The following is a 13,719-nucleotide window of genomic DNA, read 5'->3' on the forward strand; positions in this document are numbered from 1 at the left end:
ACAAAGCTGACAGTCTGTGCCCTGTCACACTGAGATTTAGCCACAAAATCCCTGCGGGCATGCCAGTGGCGCTGCCCTCCCAAGTGCCTGTTGTTTTTTTGCTTGATAAACAAACAAAATACTCTTTTCCTTTAATAATTTAGGCACATTATAGATATTCTTGATGTGCAAGTAGGCTCATATAGGATCCAAAAAAGGTCCAATACACATATAATGGCAATGTAGTCCAAAATCATTGCATATTACCACATTTTTGTACCCATAAAGCATTGAAAGTGTGACCTGGGTGGCCCTGGGTGATTTTTGAAGGCCCTTGGGTCTAGCCAGGGCCGGAATTGGACCTGTTGTTGGTGTAGAACTTGAAGCTCAACAAGAGCTTTACAGAGCTTAAAGAGGGATAATCTACTAGCATAACTAACTAATAGAAGTTGCCTGAGACTGCCTCTTTGAAAGAACCGACACAGGGAGTTGTTGACTTCTTTGGGATAAGGCACCAGATAAATGATTTGTCAATACTCAATTCAAGTATTATTCCCATGAATTTTAAATAAAAGAAAAACTCAACACTGCTATAGTGTTATTCCAATCTGAGCACAACAAAAACACAATGTTTATTACTGAACCAGCAACAATCAATTAGATTCTTATTACAAGGAAGACTTGTAGTCTTATCACACATAAAGAAATTTCTCCTTTGATATAAAGGGGCTATTTAGTGAACTTAGTACTGCTAAAGTAATTAAATAATGATTAAAAACACTTTAACAAAAGTATAAGATCAGAAAAAAGGGGAACAAAGCCTGTAAAACTGCCATCAATAGTATATAACACCCTTGCAAACTTCCATCAATGGTAAACACACTTCAAAAACCATCAAAAACTGTCAAAAACCAACAAAATCCCTCCAATGTAACCTTATGATGTCAATATTAATGTTGTTTGCCGTGATTTAAGCTGTGAATTTGATCAATTGATGTTAATAAAGAATGAAAAGATCTTCTTATGATGAATACAGGTGATGATCACATCTAATGAAACCAACTGAGTCCTTCTACAACCAAAAGAGTTTTCTGAACCAATATCTAAACCAAATGGTTTGACTGAAAAATCTACTTCATTTAATGAAACTGATGTTAAGAAATCAGTTTGATGATTTGAATGTAAGATTGAAGAAGTTGAAAGCTTGTGTGGTTGAATTGAACATAGTTTTTATTGGTTTCATTTGACAATGGAAAACTTCAGACAAATTAAGTTGAGTATTTTTACCAAATGGATTAAATTATTGTAAATTTCAGCTTCCAAGTTTTGACCTGGCAGGCCTGTTTGACTATCAATTTGGGTATTTACTTTCAGGTCAACATCTATTCTCATCTTCTCATTCCTAAATCCAATATATGCAAACCAAACAAGGAATTTTGTTTAGATCAGAATGGACCCAAAAGAGTTAGAGCTTTGTATGCAGAAAATTCAAAAACTATCATACCATTGAAGCTAAAACTACAATTTTATCACTCATGCCATATATACTTAATCCACTTGTTGTTTTGGAATAGGTACAATTGGTCTTCTGGGAAGGGTCTGAGAATGATATTTGGACATGATGGTTGTATTTTCTCTGGAAATAACTCAAACCATTCTGACCACTTCACATGTGGACATGCAGCTAAACTTTGTTCCAGTTTATTCTGTATTATTGTTTGTCTTTTACTCTAGGACAAATTCTGAAATTAGATTGATGTTGAACTTGAATCAAACTTGACTTGAATTGGATTGAAATTGGATTGAAGTGGTTGTACTCACTGGCCTGCCAGTGACTAGTAAAATGACACTGTACAATACTGATCACCTTCTTCAAGGATTACGCCAATGACATGTTGAGTACACTTGATAACTTGACCCCAGCTGAAGTTATAGTTCTGTGAGAACCAACCCACCAATGCCCCATTCCCATTACTACCAAGATGCTCCAGAGTGATGGCTAGCTGGTGTTTGACCAGAGGTTGGGGATCATTGCTGAGTGTGAAAATGCTGGGATGGTCCTGGATGAGACCTCTGAGGGCTTCAAACCTGTCAGGGGTTGTATACATTGCTTGTCAACAGTCCTTGCAACATTCACAGATCATGTCAGGGAAATTGAAAGGAGATGCATATGGAGCCTTGTGTTGTGGAGAAAGAGATTGTGTTCTGCTAACCCAAGTTAGCAACTTGGCCAACTCATTTTCTTGGCTGAAAACTACATCATATGTAGAGCGTGGACTCAGCAGGGTTGTCAGGGTACAAGAGTTGTCCATTGGTGGGATAGTTGGGCGCCGCTTCATTGTAGTCTGCAAACTCATTAATCAACTCTAGATGTTCCCAGACACAGGCTAAGGTAAGATCTTGGATGATCTGGGCTTGTTTGGACCACTGTGGCATTGTGGAAGTCAAATAGAAAAAGAAACTGATCAAAAATGAATCTTGGTGGGTCAATGTGATGATAAATGATTGAAAAGGAATCTTAACAGTTGCCAAATGTTGATGATGAGTAGCAACTGTTAATGCTGGGACCAAGACAACATCAATCCAGATGCTTTTAAGCTTCAGCAATTGCTTTGAGCATCTCTATCTCTCTTTTTCTCTCTGTCTTTTCCTCAAGGTATCATTCTTTTACATATATAATAACATTGTTTTTCTTGCTTCTTTTCACAAAGATCATCTTTTTTTGATTGATTTTTCAAAAACCAATGATCTTGACTTTTTTTCAAAACTTTTCAAGTGTTTGTACCTTTGTCTCAAAGCTTGTTGTTTTCCTTATAAGACATAGTGGTTTTTTTAAACAATGTTTCAACATCCAAGTAATGTTTTAGGTAAAATTCATCCAAACAAAATCACTCATATGTTGTAAAATTCCTGCTTGGAATTTTTGACTTGAACCCTTCCAATGCATTTGATCTTGCATGGAATAACTCTGAAGGGACTGTATGAAATACATTGGTGTGCACTGGAGCTTTCCCAAACCACATATGCAGTCTGACCTGCAGAAACTTTGGGTCCTTTTCACCTCTTCCAAGAAACAGCTCGGTATTCTCTTGAGGTCCTGACCCAAACTTTGAGGGGGGTACAGGACCCCTCTGGGTGGCCATAGAGGAGTGATTGTGACCTGTGAAAAGAAGTGGCAGGTTGTGGAGATGATGATCTCAATCCTCCACTCCACTTAACGCAAGAATATCCAGTACATATGGGGAAGATGGTCTGACTGGGAGCCCACAAGATATGAGCTATAGATGCTCTGAAGACTGATATCTCAAGTGTGATCCAATGAATCCATCAACCCCTTTCTACAAAACCCACGTATATTGTGGAGTGCAATGGTGAGTTGATCTGCAATAACCACACCTGAAATATGAAATTTGAATGAGACAAGGTGTTGATTTACTGATCAAGATTTGAAATCACACACGACATTTGGACATACATCATCATAGAAACAGTTATGAATTTCTTGACACCATTTTTGTGAAAATAGAGTCCCAAAAGACTGATAACCTATAAGTCGGGATAGCCCCCCCTGAAAAGCTTAAATTGATGGAGTTTGCTCCTCTAATTGGAAATTTTGTGTGTTTATGTACTTTGATTGTTGAGATTATATGTCCATGCATTCCACCATGTTGAATAAACTCAAGGGGGAAACTTATTTTTTGTCAAAGCTGGTGAATACCAAAGGAAAAGCAATCAACAGAAACCCCGGAAATTCCTGTGGCATGATATTTTCAAACTGAAAATCATATATCCAAGCAACAACAGAAAAAGAGCACCATGTAGATATCCTTGTAGCACGTTGGCGTGCACACACACAGGTCTTTCCTTAGACCCGGTAAAGACCCATCAAAGATATACCACAACAGGCATATCTTCCCCTTATCAACTGTGACGTTGACAGTCATTTGACCCCAGATGAAGACAAAGGATTCTGCAGCTCCTATAAATAAATCACTATTCACAAAGGGTGCTCAACAACAATCTCAGTCTGAATCCAACCAAAATACTTTCAGATATGTTTCAAGACTCTCTGTGTTTGCATGGCAACTCCCACAAGGATATTTACATGGTGAAGTATAAGAAGGAATATTAGTCAACTTGACTTATATCAGGTGGTGTGTTGCTTTGTAAGACCTATTGCTTTTACAGGGTCTGTAAGAGTAGAGGAATGCAAAGCAAGACAAAGCAAAATAATAAAGAAATTTTCACCTAGTAGATCAAAGTGTTGCGGACAACACAGGAAGTGTTTACCAAGACCAACAATTGATGATGCCCCTAACCATCCACCTGTAATCATCAGGCGACACCAACAGCTTTGACTAGACAAAAACCACGAGGATAATTGTTTTTAACAGATTTTTGAAGTCGTATCATCACAATCACGATTATATGGACGGTAAATCAGACATGATAGGGATGATTGCACCGCAGAAATCGGATTTCAACTGCCCTTATTTACAATATGACACAACTCTTGAGGACATTCTAAATGACATGGTATATTCAAGTTCAATAGATAGACAGGGTCAGCTGATGATTATTGATCAAAAGTCAGTTCTAGCTGTTCTAGAGGACTTGCGTTGGTTCAGATGTCGTCTCGCGCAATGATAGTCTCTTGCTACTCCATCAGTGTCAAGATGTGTGCAACCTTTTGTTTTGGAAATTTACGGAGTAATTCAATTTGCCAAAATTAGTAATAATATGGTGTGTCAATGTTGATGAAAAGTTTCGTGTTATTTCACGGTTCTAGAACCTATCTGTGCATCCACGCGTCTTTGAATGAGGTAAATAACAAATGAAAATTGGCTCACGGATAGGTCTTGCAACGTGTTTAATATCATCGTACTCCATTGCGACATCGCAAACGAATGATCCTGCGGTGTTCAATGGTTTTCCGCTCGGGCCCTCGCAGTCAGTCGCAGCTGTATGATCATCCATTGAACAAGAATGTAAGCCTCCAATTGCCCATTGTTTCGAAATAAGACGATTCCTTCGCACAGGGTTTTCCGTTATCTGCCCTTCCGCACCATTTGCAAGCATAGTTTGTATATGTACCCTTACTGTCTACTTGACACACTTCGAGTATTATTTTTGGTGAGAGGAAGGTTGTATAAACATGTTTTGTCAGCTCGCACTCTGCTTGATAGTGATAGATAATTGATTGGATCTGAAGAAGTGGAAAATTCCAGGATGAGGGGGATTGTTCGACCAACTTTGAAATGGAGTAGTTTTCTGCCAAGACTGATTGCATTCTATGGCATTGGCATTTACAAACATGTGCGACCCGAGATTTTGCAACAGCAGCAAAACAAACACATAACCAAAAATGGGGCTTGAGAGGATCCAAGACATACGTCAGGAAACGAGATGTCGATGAGTTTTGCGAGTCGTATAGCTATTAAAGATTCTAAATCTGGTAAGGTCAGGGGGAAAACAGCAATGGGACAGGCGCTTTCAGGGAGTACGGAATAGATGCAGCGTTATACGATATCAGCGAAGAATTTTGCGCTTCCAGGCGCTTGCCCCCAAAGTCCAGATATATATGTTGTATGAAACACTCTTACCCTTCACTTAGCCAAGGGTTCGTCACCGATTGGGAAGCAGAATTACGTTAATGGAGACCGCGAGTCCATAGGAGTTCTTCAGTTAACTTGAGAGATTGTCTTCAATTGACGCTGTATTCAAAGCCACGGATGACTAAGTTCCCTTCGAGGCCTACCGAAAAAAAAGAAAACGCATAGCGGAGAAGGTAACGCCAAGAACCCTGTACAACCTATTACCCAGACTGATAGGGTTCGAGAGGGCTGAATGCCTAGATTCTTCATCGCATCGTTTGATACTGGTTTAAAAAGATCATAGCAGACAGTCCTCAGTCCATAGTCTTGCCAGAGTGCCGTTTGAACGATCTCCTCGAATACATTTTGACTATGATGCATTGTATAAAATATACCAACACATTCATTAAAATCATGTGGAATCAGAGGAGTTCTTGATTTACCAATCTTGTCAGTTATTCCATCTTTCCATGTATCCTTGAGCAACCTGGAAAAGTACATCAATCTCACAGAGAAGTTTTGAACCAAAACAATCCTCATGGAAAAATCGTGTACGTTTTGAGGCTATTGTTTTGTGAGAATAGATTCCCAAAAAGCTAGTATCCTATCCATAAAGACATTGCTCCTCTATAAGGAATTAGGTGTCGTAGTTGATCATCAAAAGTTCATCTTCATCCATCTCACAATATTAGACCAACTCAAGTGGGCTGAGTAAGAGGGCATGACAAAATTAAGCAAAACTTGATTCCTTCAAGGTCAGATTACCAATTCAAAAGAAATTGAAATAAACGTGAGCAAATCTCAAATAATCATTTCCAACTAGAAACAGAAACAAATCATACATCAAATCAACAACAAAACAATAGTGTTATAAGGGATATTTATCAAAATTACTTTTATCCGATGGAGTGTCTCCTTAAAAAACCTATTCTTTGAATTTTGTATCATGAGGTGTGTAAGAGTGAAGGAATGCGAAAAGTAAACTGATCAAGGAATAAAATCTTTACATTTGTCAAAATTTTGTAGAAAACCAGAAAGAGTTTGACAAGACCACCCAGGCACATTTCCCCTACCATCGAGCAACTCCAAAAGGCAATTTCGCAGTGAACTGGACGGTAAGGATAGAGATTATTTTCATGTTTAAAATCCAGTCTTGTGAAAACAAATTCCAGAGCTAGGTAGTTGCTTTCATCCTTTGAAGACCAGAAATCAATCTTAATCAATCTCAAAGCCTTATACTAACGGAATGTGAGTCGAGTAGAAAGGAATAATATAAACAATTTAAATTTCTTCAAGTTGAGAAACCCAGAAAAACCGATAAAGTCTTAAATAGATCTTTCAATTCTAGAAAGAGAAATAGAAAAGAAAATCATAAATACAAACAAAAAGGAAAGGAAAATGTCTATAAGAATGAAGATCATCCTGGAATTAGTTTGCACTTGTCTCTAGGACATTCTAAATATCATAATCAAGATGATCAAGTTCAATCCAAAGAGAAAAAAAATCCATTAAATAAGTGATAAGTAAATCTCATATATGGTTAATTTCAAAACGATTTTTTCAAAAACATTCAACTTACGTTGCCACGTTTTGGGGTATTTGCAAGTGTGCTTTACCGGCTTGTCGCCTGGATTGCTATGCACACAAACTTTTAATTTTTTTTACAAAATTCAAAAAGTCGTAAACCAATTTTGGGTATCAAGAAATCAGTATATCTTCTCATGATGTGTCTCAAAAGTTTTGAAAATCAATTGTACGACATTCAATGTCACTCGATCTGAGCTAATACAATCAGATTCACTCACTGATAGGTCTTGGGTTCCAGTTTAAATAATTTTCATCCTGTCCGACATTGCAAGCGAGTGTTCCTTGGTTAGGCAATGGTCCAAGACGAGGACCAGCGCATGCAGTCGCAGCTGTGTGATGATCCATTCATAAAAAAGGTAAGCAGTCCTTCCCCGTGTTGGCCATTGATCGAAAAACGAGAAGAAAATCGCACAAGGTAGTTCCTTATCATTTCTTCCACACCATTCGCAATGATATTTGTCAAATCCGTCCGCACGTCTCACCATGCACACTTTGAGTATATGTTTTTTGTAAGATGGCGGGTTTTCAAAGTGTCTGGTCAGTTCATATCATTCCTGGAAGTGATAAATCATGGACTGGATCGGAAGAAGTCAAAGACTACAGGATAAATCAGATCCTTCGACTAACGGTATTTATTATCTTCAGCGGGCGTTGGTACGCTCCATCCGCGGGTGCAATCTATAGCATTAGCATTTGCAAAGATATGCGACCCGAGATCCCCCGCCAGCAGGACAACGAGTAAAAGATAAAAGATGGGGCTCGATTGGATCCAAGACATACTTCACAGAAGTAGATGTCAATCAGTTTCACAAATCGTAGAGCTATGCAATCAAAATTTAAAACACCTTCCAGAAGTCAATTCCGAAAGAAAAAGAAAAGATCGGTGAAGAATACGTTAAGTCGATGGAAGGAAGTAGACGTTGGACTCGGAGGATATTATGGACCATGCTTCTTTAGCCAAGGCTATTTTATACTCTTTCAGTGGCGAATGCTCGTGTGACTCCTCAAAGCAAACCATTTTGCCTTTGAATTTACATAACCATGCGTTCGAACTTCGTAGTCATTTGAGAGATACATCTTACGCCACCGGTACAAAGTTCCATCCATCAACTTGAGTATAAAATCGTCACCAGGTCAACTCATGTTCTTTACAGCCCTTCCAAAGCCACGAAAAAGGTGTCACAAAGAACCTTCTGCAGACTAGGGAGGACTAGTTCAATTTGCATACTACCTCGCACCTGCCAAGATTCTTCACCGCATGGGGTTGGGATGCGGCCAAGAATCAAGATGCAGATTATCGATCGGCAAGAGTCGGCAGGACGCCGGCTCCGACTGATTATTGAATTGTGGTTTCTGTCCCCGGCTGATTATATATAGACTTGTGCAATGTCTTCTCTCGGGAAACCCAGCAGAAAGACTTTCTTATGTATACAACACAAAGACACCTTCTTGCAGGAGGATGTTCCGATTGTCCTACATTGACACAGTGGGCTGGCATCCCAAGTCGGGGCGTCATTGAGATAACCCGAGGGTGGGACATCCTCACTTCATCCTTTGAATGCCATGGCGGTGTTGTCAGTCCGAGCACATCTTGGAACGCTCAGTGACGGTGTCCGAGGGTGACATTTTTTTCTTTCTTCATTGTTTTAAAGGATGTCTCGCCCTCTGCAAGAAAAGAGGATATCCTCGAATGTATCCGAGTGTCCTCGTGGTGTACTGGTTGATATCTAGCTTAAACAGGCTTAAACACAAGCCCCACCAAACACAGAGAGGTCCCTCAGAGCCCGACGAGTCCAACAGACGCACAGTGCACCCGGTTTAAAGGCTTGTGGTACAAAACTTGGTAGCAAAATGCTGAGTCTCCATCCAACATCACTGCAAGCCATGCAAAAAAGAGTCAATAAATCATTGAGCTCAACACATATACTTACCTCACAATACCTACAAAATACCAAAACCAAAAAAACTTCAATAAATTTATGAAATTTCCAGTCATGAAACCAGAATAAAACGAGAATCAAAATTTCAATTTCTTTGAAAACGAGACCAAAAAAAAATCAACACAAGAATTAACAAAGGTAAAGGAAAAACTTTTGTGTAAAGGTTTTTCAAACCCCAGAAAACGAAAACAAAAAAGCCAATCATACAATCAATCAAGCTTCATCAAAAAAAAGACAGAGTAATAGAAAAAAGAAAATCAAGAAGAAGCAGCAAAAAAACCATGATGTATAAAAACCAAACGAACGAAAGACCAAACTTTTTCTCATCTCATACATACACACTTTCATCCATTTTTTTGGTTCGGTACTATGAAGTTTGAAACTGTATGTAGTAATAAAAGAATGGAGGGAGGAAAAAAATGAATGCGAAAAAAAAATCAAAAACAAAACAAAACGATGATCTAAAGGATTTTATGATGAGCAAAAAGAAAAGTATGATACAACAAAACATTGCAGTAAACACAAGAAAAAAGTTTTTTGAAGAAGTTGAGAACGAGAAAAAAAAACGAAAAAAAAAACGAAAGTAAACACATCAAAACTTTAAACCAATCCTCTCCCTCCATATCTCACAACCAATTTTTAATTTCTTCAAGTTTTTTTTGTGTTCCAAAAAGAAAGAACCCCGCATTCAATTCTTTTCTTTCAAAACTTTTTCCGGTACACCCATTTCACCCAATCGGTTTTTCAAACACAACACACTACCCAATTCCGAATGAATCTCAGCTTGAATAGATTGATAAGGCATATTCTCACCATCTAAAACAATAAAACTTTTCCTTCCAATCGGTTCATCATTCTTATTTAAAGGTAGCGGTAGGGGTGTTAATCTAAAGGCTTTAGCTTTAAAATATTGACACTGTGTCAAAAAAAAGCAAAAGCAGAAAAAAATTATAATCCAAATTTTCAAAACACCCCATTAGTTTCTACATTCATCACAAAAACTTTTATTTTTCGTTTGAATCGAATTTCACTTACATCTTTATTTCTAAACATACTACCTTGATCTGCTCCATCAATACAAAGTAAAGTTCTCAAAACCGAAGGAGATTGATGCACAATAATATCAATCGATCCATCGCCCGTAAGTTTCATAGGAAACTCGAGCAGATCAGCTGCCATGAAGGGAAGTGTACCAGCATAAACCGATGTGATAGGTTCTTCAAGTGTATACCATTGATCTTTGATCGGATTCGGATCACCAGAAGTCGAGGTAGATGAGAATGGTAATGCAGCTTTAGGAATCGGTGTACGAACATCACCGTACATAAGATCAGGTAATCCGTTCGATCGATCCGACTTTGAACCCCGATCTTCAGGTTCACCCAGACTACTATCCTGAACATCTAAAGCTGATGATCCGGAGTTCAATTCGGCTCGTTGTTTAATCCAGTTCGTTTCCATGACCTTCTTATCAAACTCACTCAATAAGATATCCAATCTACAAGGTTGTTTTGGATTCTTGAATGCACCTTTCAAATACCCCAGTATAAACCTTGTTTCTCCCATCCATCTCCAATTCTCAGTTCCTACATCTAAATCTGCCATCAATCCAAAGGAAGTACTCAAGAAACTAAGCATCCTAATCGGTTCTACACCTGAATCCACCGATTTTCCTGCCGGTAGTTGAGTCACACTACATAGATCCAAGGGAACCGCTCGACCTTTTAACGCAGTTAGAGCTGCCAAGACCGTATTACGACAATTCTGTGGTCCCATGTTATTAACAGATAAAGCATTACCTGAACCTACGAAAAAAAAGGTGAATAAAGAAGATTCAAGGTGGTCAAAGAACCTATCACACAAGACTGCCATCTTTTTTTTTGAAATCAAATCAAGATCAAGATCAAAGACTTACCAGCTGGAATCGAAGCAAAACTGATCTTTTTCAAAGCTATTCCAGCATCTGCTCGACGTCCAATTCCATTCAAGACTTCATGTACAATCCCATCCCCAGAAACACATACTAAAACTTGAAACTGAGTCAGATCGATGCCTTCACCAATCTCAATACCATGGCCCCGATGTGTGGTAACTAGAAATCAAACCCATCAAAACAGATTATGTCAGCAAAGATAGTCTACAAAAGGGTTTCCAAAGTAAAATTCATCAACGTACAAATCACCTCAAAGGAAGCATTAGCAGCTTTGAAAATCGGTAACACAGTCGTATCCCATACTTTCTGGCCTTGTCCTGAACCACCATACGGATTAACGACGACCAACATTTTTCGATCTCGATTCACACCTATACAAACCAACCCAGAGATTAGCCAAAGAAAAAAAAGACTTGGGACTTTCAACAGATCACTTACGACCATAAGCTTTTTGTAGCACAACATCTACCCATTCTCGAGCAAAGTTAAGATCCTCATGAGATGAAAGTTTAGCTTTCAAACTCGTCACTCTTCCGTCTTTCGCATCCGTAGAAGTTAAACTAGTCAATTCGATTTGATTCGGGGTGTTAGAATCAAATGAGTCAAGAATTGAACAATTCAAGATATTTTGATAAGAGTAATAAGAAGTTGAAGATTTTTTAAGATCTAAAGAAACGCCCCCCCCCAAAGAATCAAATATCAATAAAAATATCTTTTCATATAGAGGAAAAGAAATGAAGTTGTACATACAAGGAAAACAAGCTGTCCAACAAGCCAATAAGCTATACCGACGAGAGTAAGAATCCGAATGAAGCGGATGAAGCAAAACTCCATCTGGAGTAGTAATCAATTGAGCCGGAGTAAGAACCGATGTAGTAGGATGAATCAAATCGATTGAAAGGATTTGAGCATCAGGAATGGTCGTAGGATCTATAGATTGATCTGAGAAAGCAGAAGTAGCAGGTGAAAGTAGTCTTGAGAATTCGAATCGATTTGAAGCCATTTGAGAGAGATTGATTGATTGATTGAATGAAAGTGAATGATGTTTGATGGTTAGTTTGATTGAGTGTTGAGAATGAGTTAGTTTATATAAAGTAGAATTGCTTAGAGTCTCATCGAGGTGGTTTTAGAATGATAAGGGTTTGATTAAGTGATGACCCTGCTGAGTTGAATTCATGACGACTTGTACTTGAACTTTGCTGCGAGGGTAATAGTAATAGTATTTGGTTTGTTGGTTCAGTTTGATTGGTTTGGTTTGGTTGGTTCAGGGTTAATTTGAATTTCTGACATCGCTCATCAGAAACTTTTCAACACTCTCTCAACAAATCTCAATCAACTTCAACAAGAATCAAGTTCCCTACCTTCAAGCGTCATTTCAACTTAACCAAGGCTGAGGCCAGGGTCCCCTTTCTTCCTCTAGATTATCCATATCAACCCTAGCTTAACACAAGCCCCACCAACCGCAGAGACGTCCCCCGGAGCCTGCGGGGAGGATATCAAGCACCCCTTGGACCTGGTGCATTCAATCTTTGACTGGTGACTCATTGGTTTTAGTTAGCCCAGTAGCACATTCTCTTATAAATCAACTGAGCATCTTCCATTCACCATAATCCAGCATGCAAATACACCAATCAATCAAAACTTCCCCTGGTATGTCCGGTATTTCAACTTCATGATAAAGATACTTTAATGTGTTTGGTATGCAAATATAACTCCTATCCAAGTGTTTCAACTTTCAATTCAGAACCTAATCATCATAAAATCACACAAACATATGAATAGCAAACAAAACAAAAGACCACCACAATCAGTCTTAAAGTTCTTTCACCTAAAACTTAAAACCATCAAAATGGAAAGAACTTCCAAGTTGAGCTCATGAAAATCACTCATAAGCTTTCTTCAAGTCCAATTAAAAGAAACCTATAAACTGTTTTCAAGCTGAACTTTTGAATTCCAATCCAATTCTAACCCAAAAAGGTAAATCATTCTGACTTCAATTCTCTAGTATCATTCAAAACCAAAACCAATACATATCATGACTATGAGGATAGAATGCCCAAAGCTCCAATGTGCATGATCTATCCATCAAAGCTCAAATGAACACATCCTGTCATGGCTCCAGTGATTTGTGAGGCCATTCCATTCAAGCAAAAGAAAATCATCAAATTAAAAAAATCAAGAATATCAAATCTATTATATAATCATATCTAGATCACAACATGTTCTCAACTTCAATGAAATTAAATACATTCCAACATACCAAATGAAGTATATTTGAGCATATATATGAGAGTACAAACCATGCACCATAGTAAGACTTTATAATAAGATTCTAAGATACTCAACTAATTGTGAAATATAGATCCAAATTCAGTGTGATGGGGACCTGTTCTTCAAAAGAGATCTTGTATGGTTCCTATTATCAAAGTCTTATGAATTCCAACCAGATACTGAAAATGCTCAAATCCAATGTTCTCACTCAAAAACTCAGCAATTTGAACATTAAGGGCCTGGGTACTCAAAGTAAGTATGTATGTGTACATACTTTTTTGCTATATACTTTTTTTTGGCAGGGAAGACAAGGCCAAAAGCTGCCAAAAGTATCTTTGTTTCTTTTTCCCCACCAAAAAAAAAAGGATTTTACTAAAGGCAGTCCCCCCTTGTGAGGCTTGACAGACCCCTTTTA

General features: G+C 38.2%; 3 protein-coding genes across 3 annotated transcripts; all 3 read right to left on the reverse strand.

Moving 5' to 3' along the window:
• Positions 1–4,459: 4,459 nt before the first annotated feature.
• Positions 4,460–5,370, reverse strand: MELLADRAFT_123856 (uncharacterized protein; the record flags this gene model as incomplete). Its single annotated transcript, XM_007418101.1, has 5 exons — positions 4,460–4,503; positions 4,598–4,666; positions 4,830–4,940; positions 5,017–5,094; positions 5,232–5,370. The coding sequence occupies 5 exons, from the start codon at positions 5,368–5,370 to the stop codon at positions 4,460–4,462; spliced, it is 441 nt and encodes a 146-aa protein (XP_007418163.1).
• A 1,620-nt stretch (positions 5,371–6,990) lies between these two features.
• On the reverse strand, positions 6,991–7,938 carry MELLADRAFT_123554 (uncharacterized protein; the record flags this gene model as incomplete). Its single annotated transcript, XM_007418100.1, has 5 exons — positions 6,991–7,028; positions 7,153–7,221; positions 7,379–7,489; positions 7,573–7,650; positions 7,788–7,938. 5 exons carry the CDS (start codon positions 7,936–7,938, stop codon positions 6,991–6,993), a joined length of 447 nt encoding a protein of 148 aa, XP_007418162.1.
• A 1,913-nt stretch (positions 7,939–9,851) lies between these two features.
• Positions 9,852–11,571, reverse strand: MELLADRAFT_25264 (uncharacterized protein; the record flags this gene model as incomplete). Its single annotated transcript, XM_007418058.1, has 5 exons — positions 9,852–10,016; positions 10,136–10,905; positions 11,016–11,192; positions 11,276–11,404; positions 11,472–11,571. Coding segments are annotated over 5 exons (1,341 nt in total), but the record flags the coding sequence as incomplete, so codon positions are not given.
• Positions 11,572–13,719: the final 2,148 nt, after the last annotated feature.

This window comes from Melampsora larici-populina, assembly GCF_000204055.1.
Source record: "Melampsora larici-populina 98AG31 unplaced genomic scaffold MELLAscaffold_84, whole genome shotgun sequence".
Classification (NCBI taxonomy): Eukaryota; Fungi; Basidiomycota; class Pucciniomycetes; order Pucciniales; family Melampsoraceae; genus Melampsora; species Melampsora laricis-populina.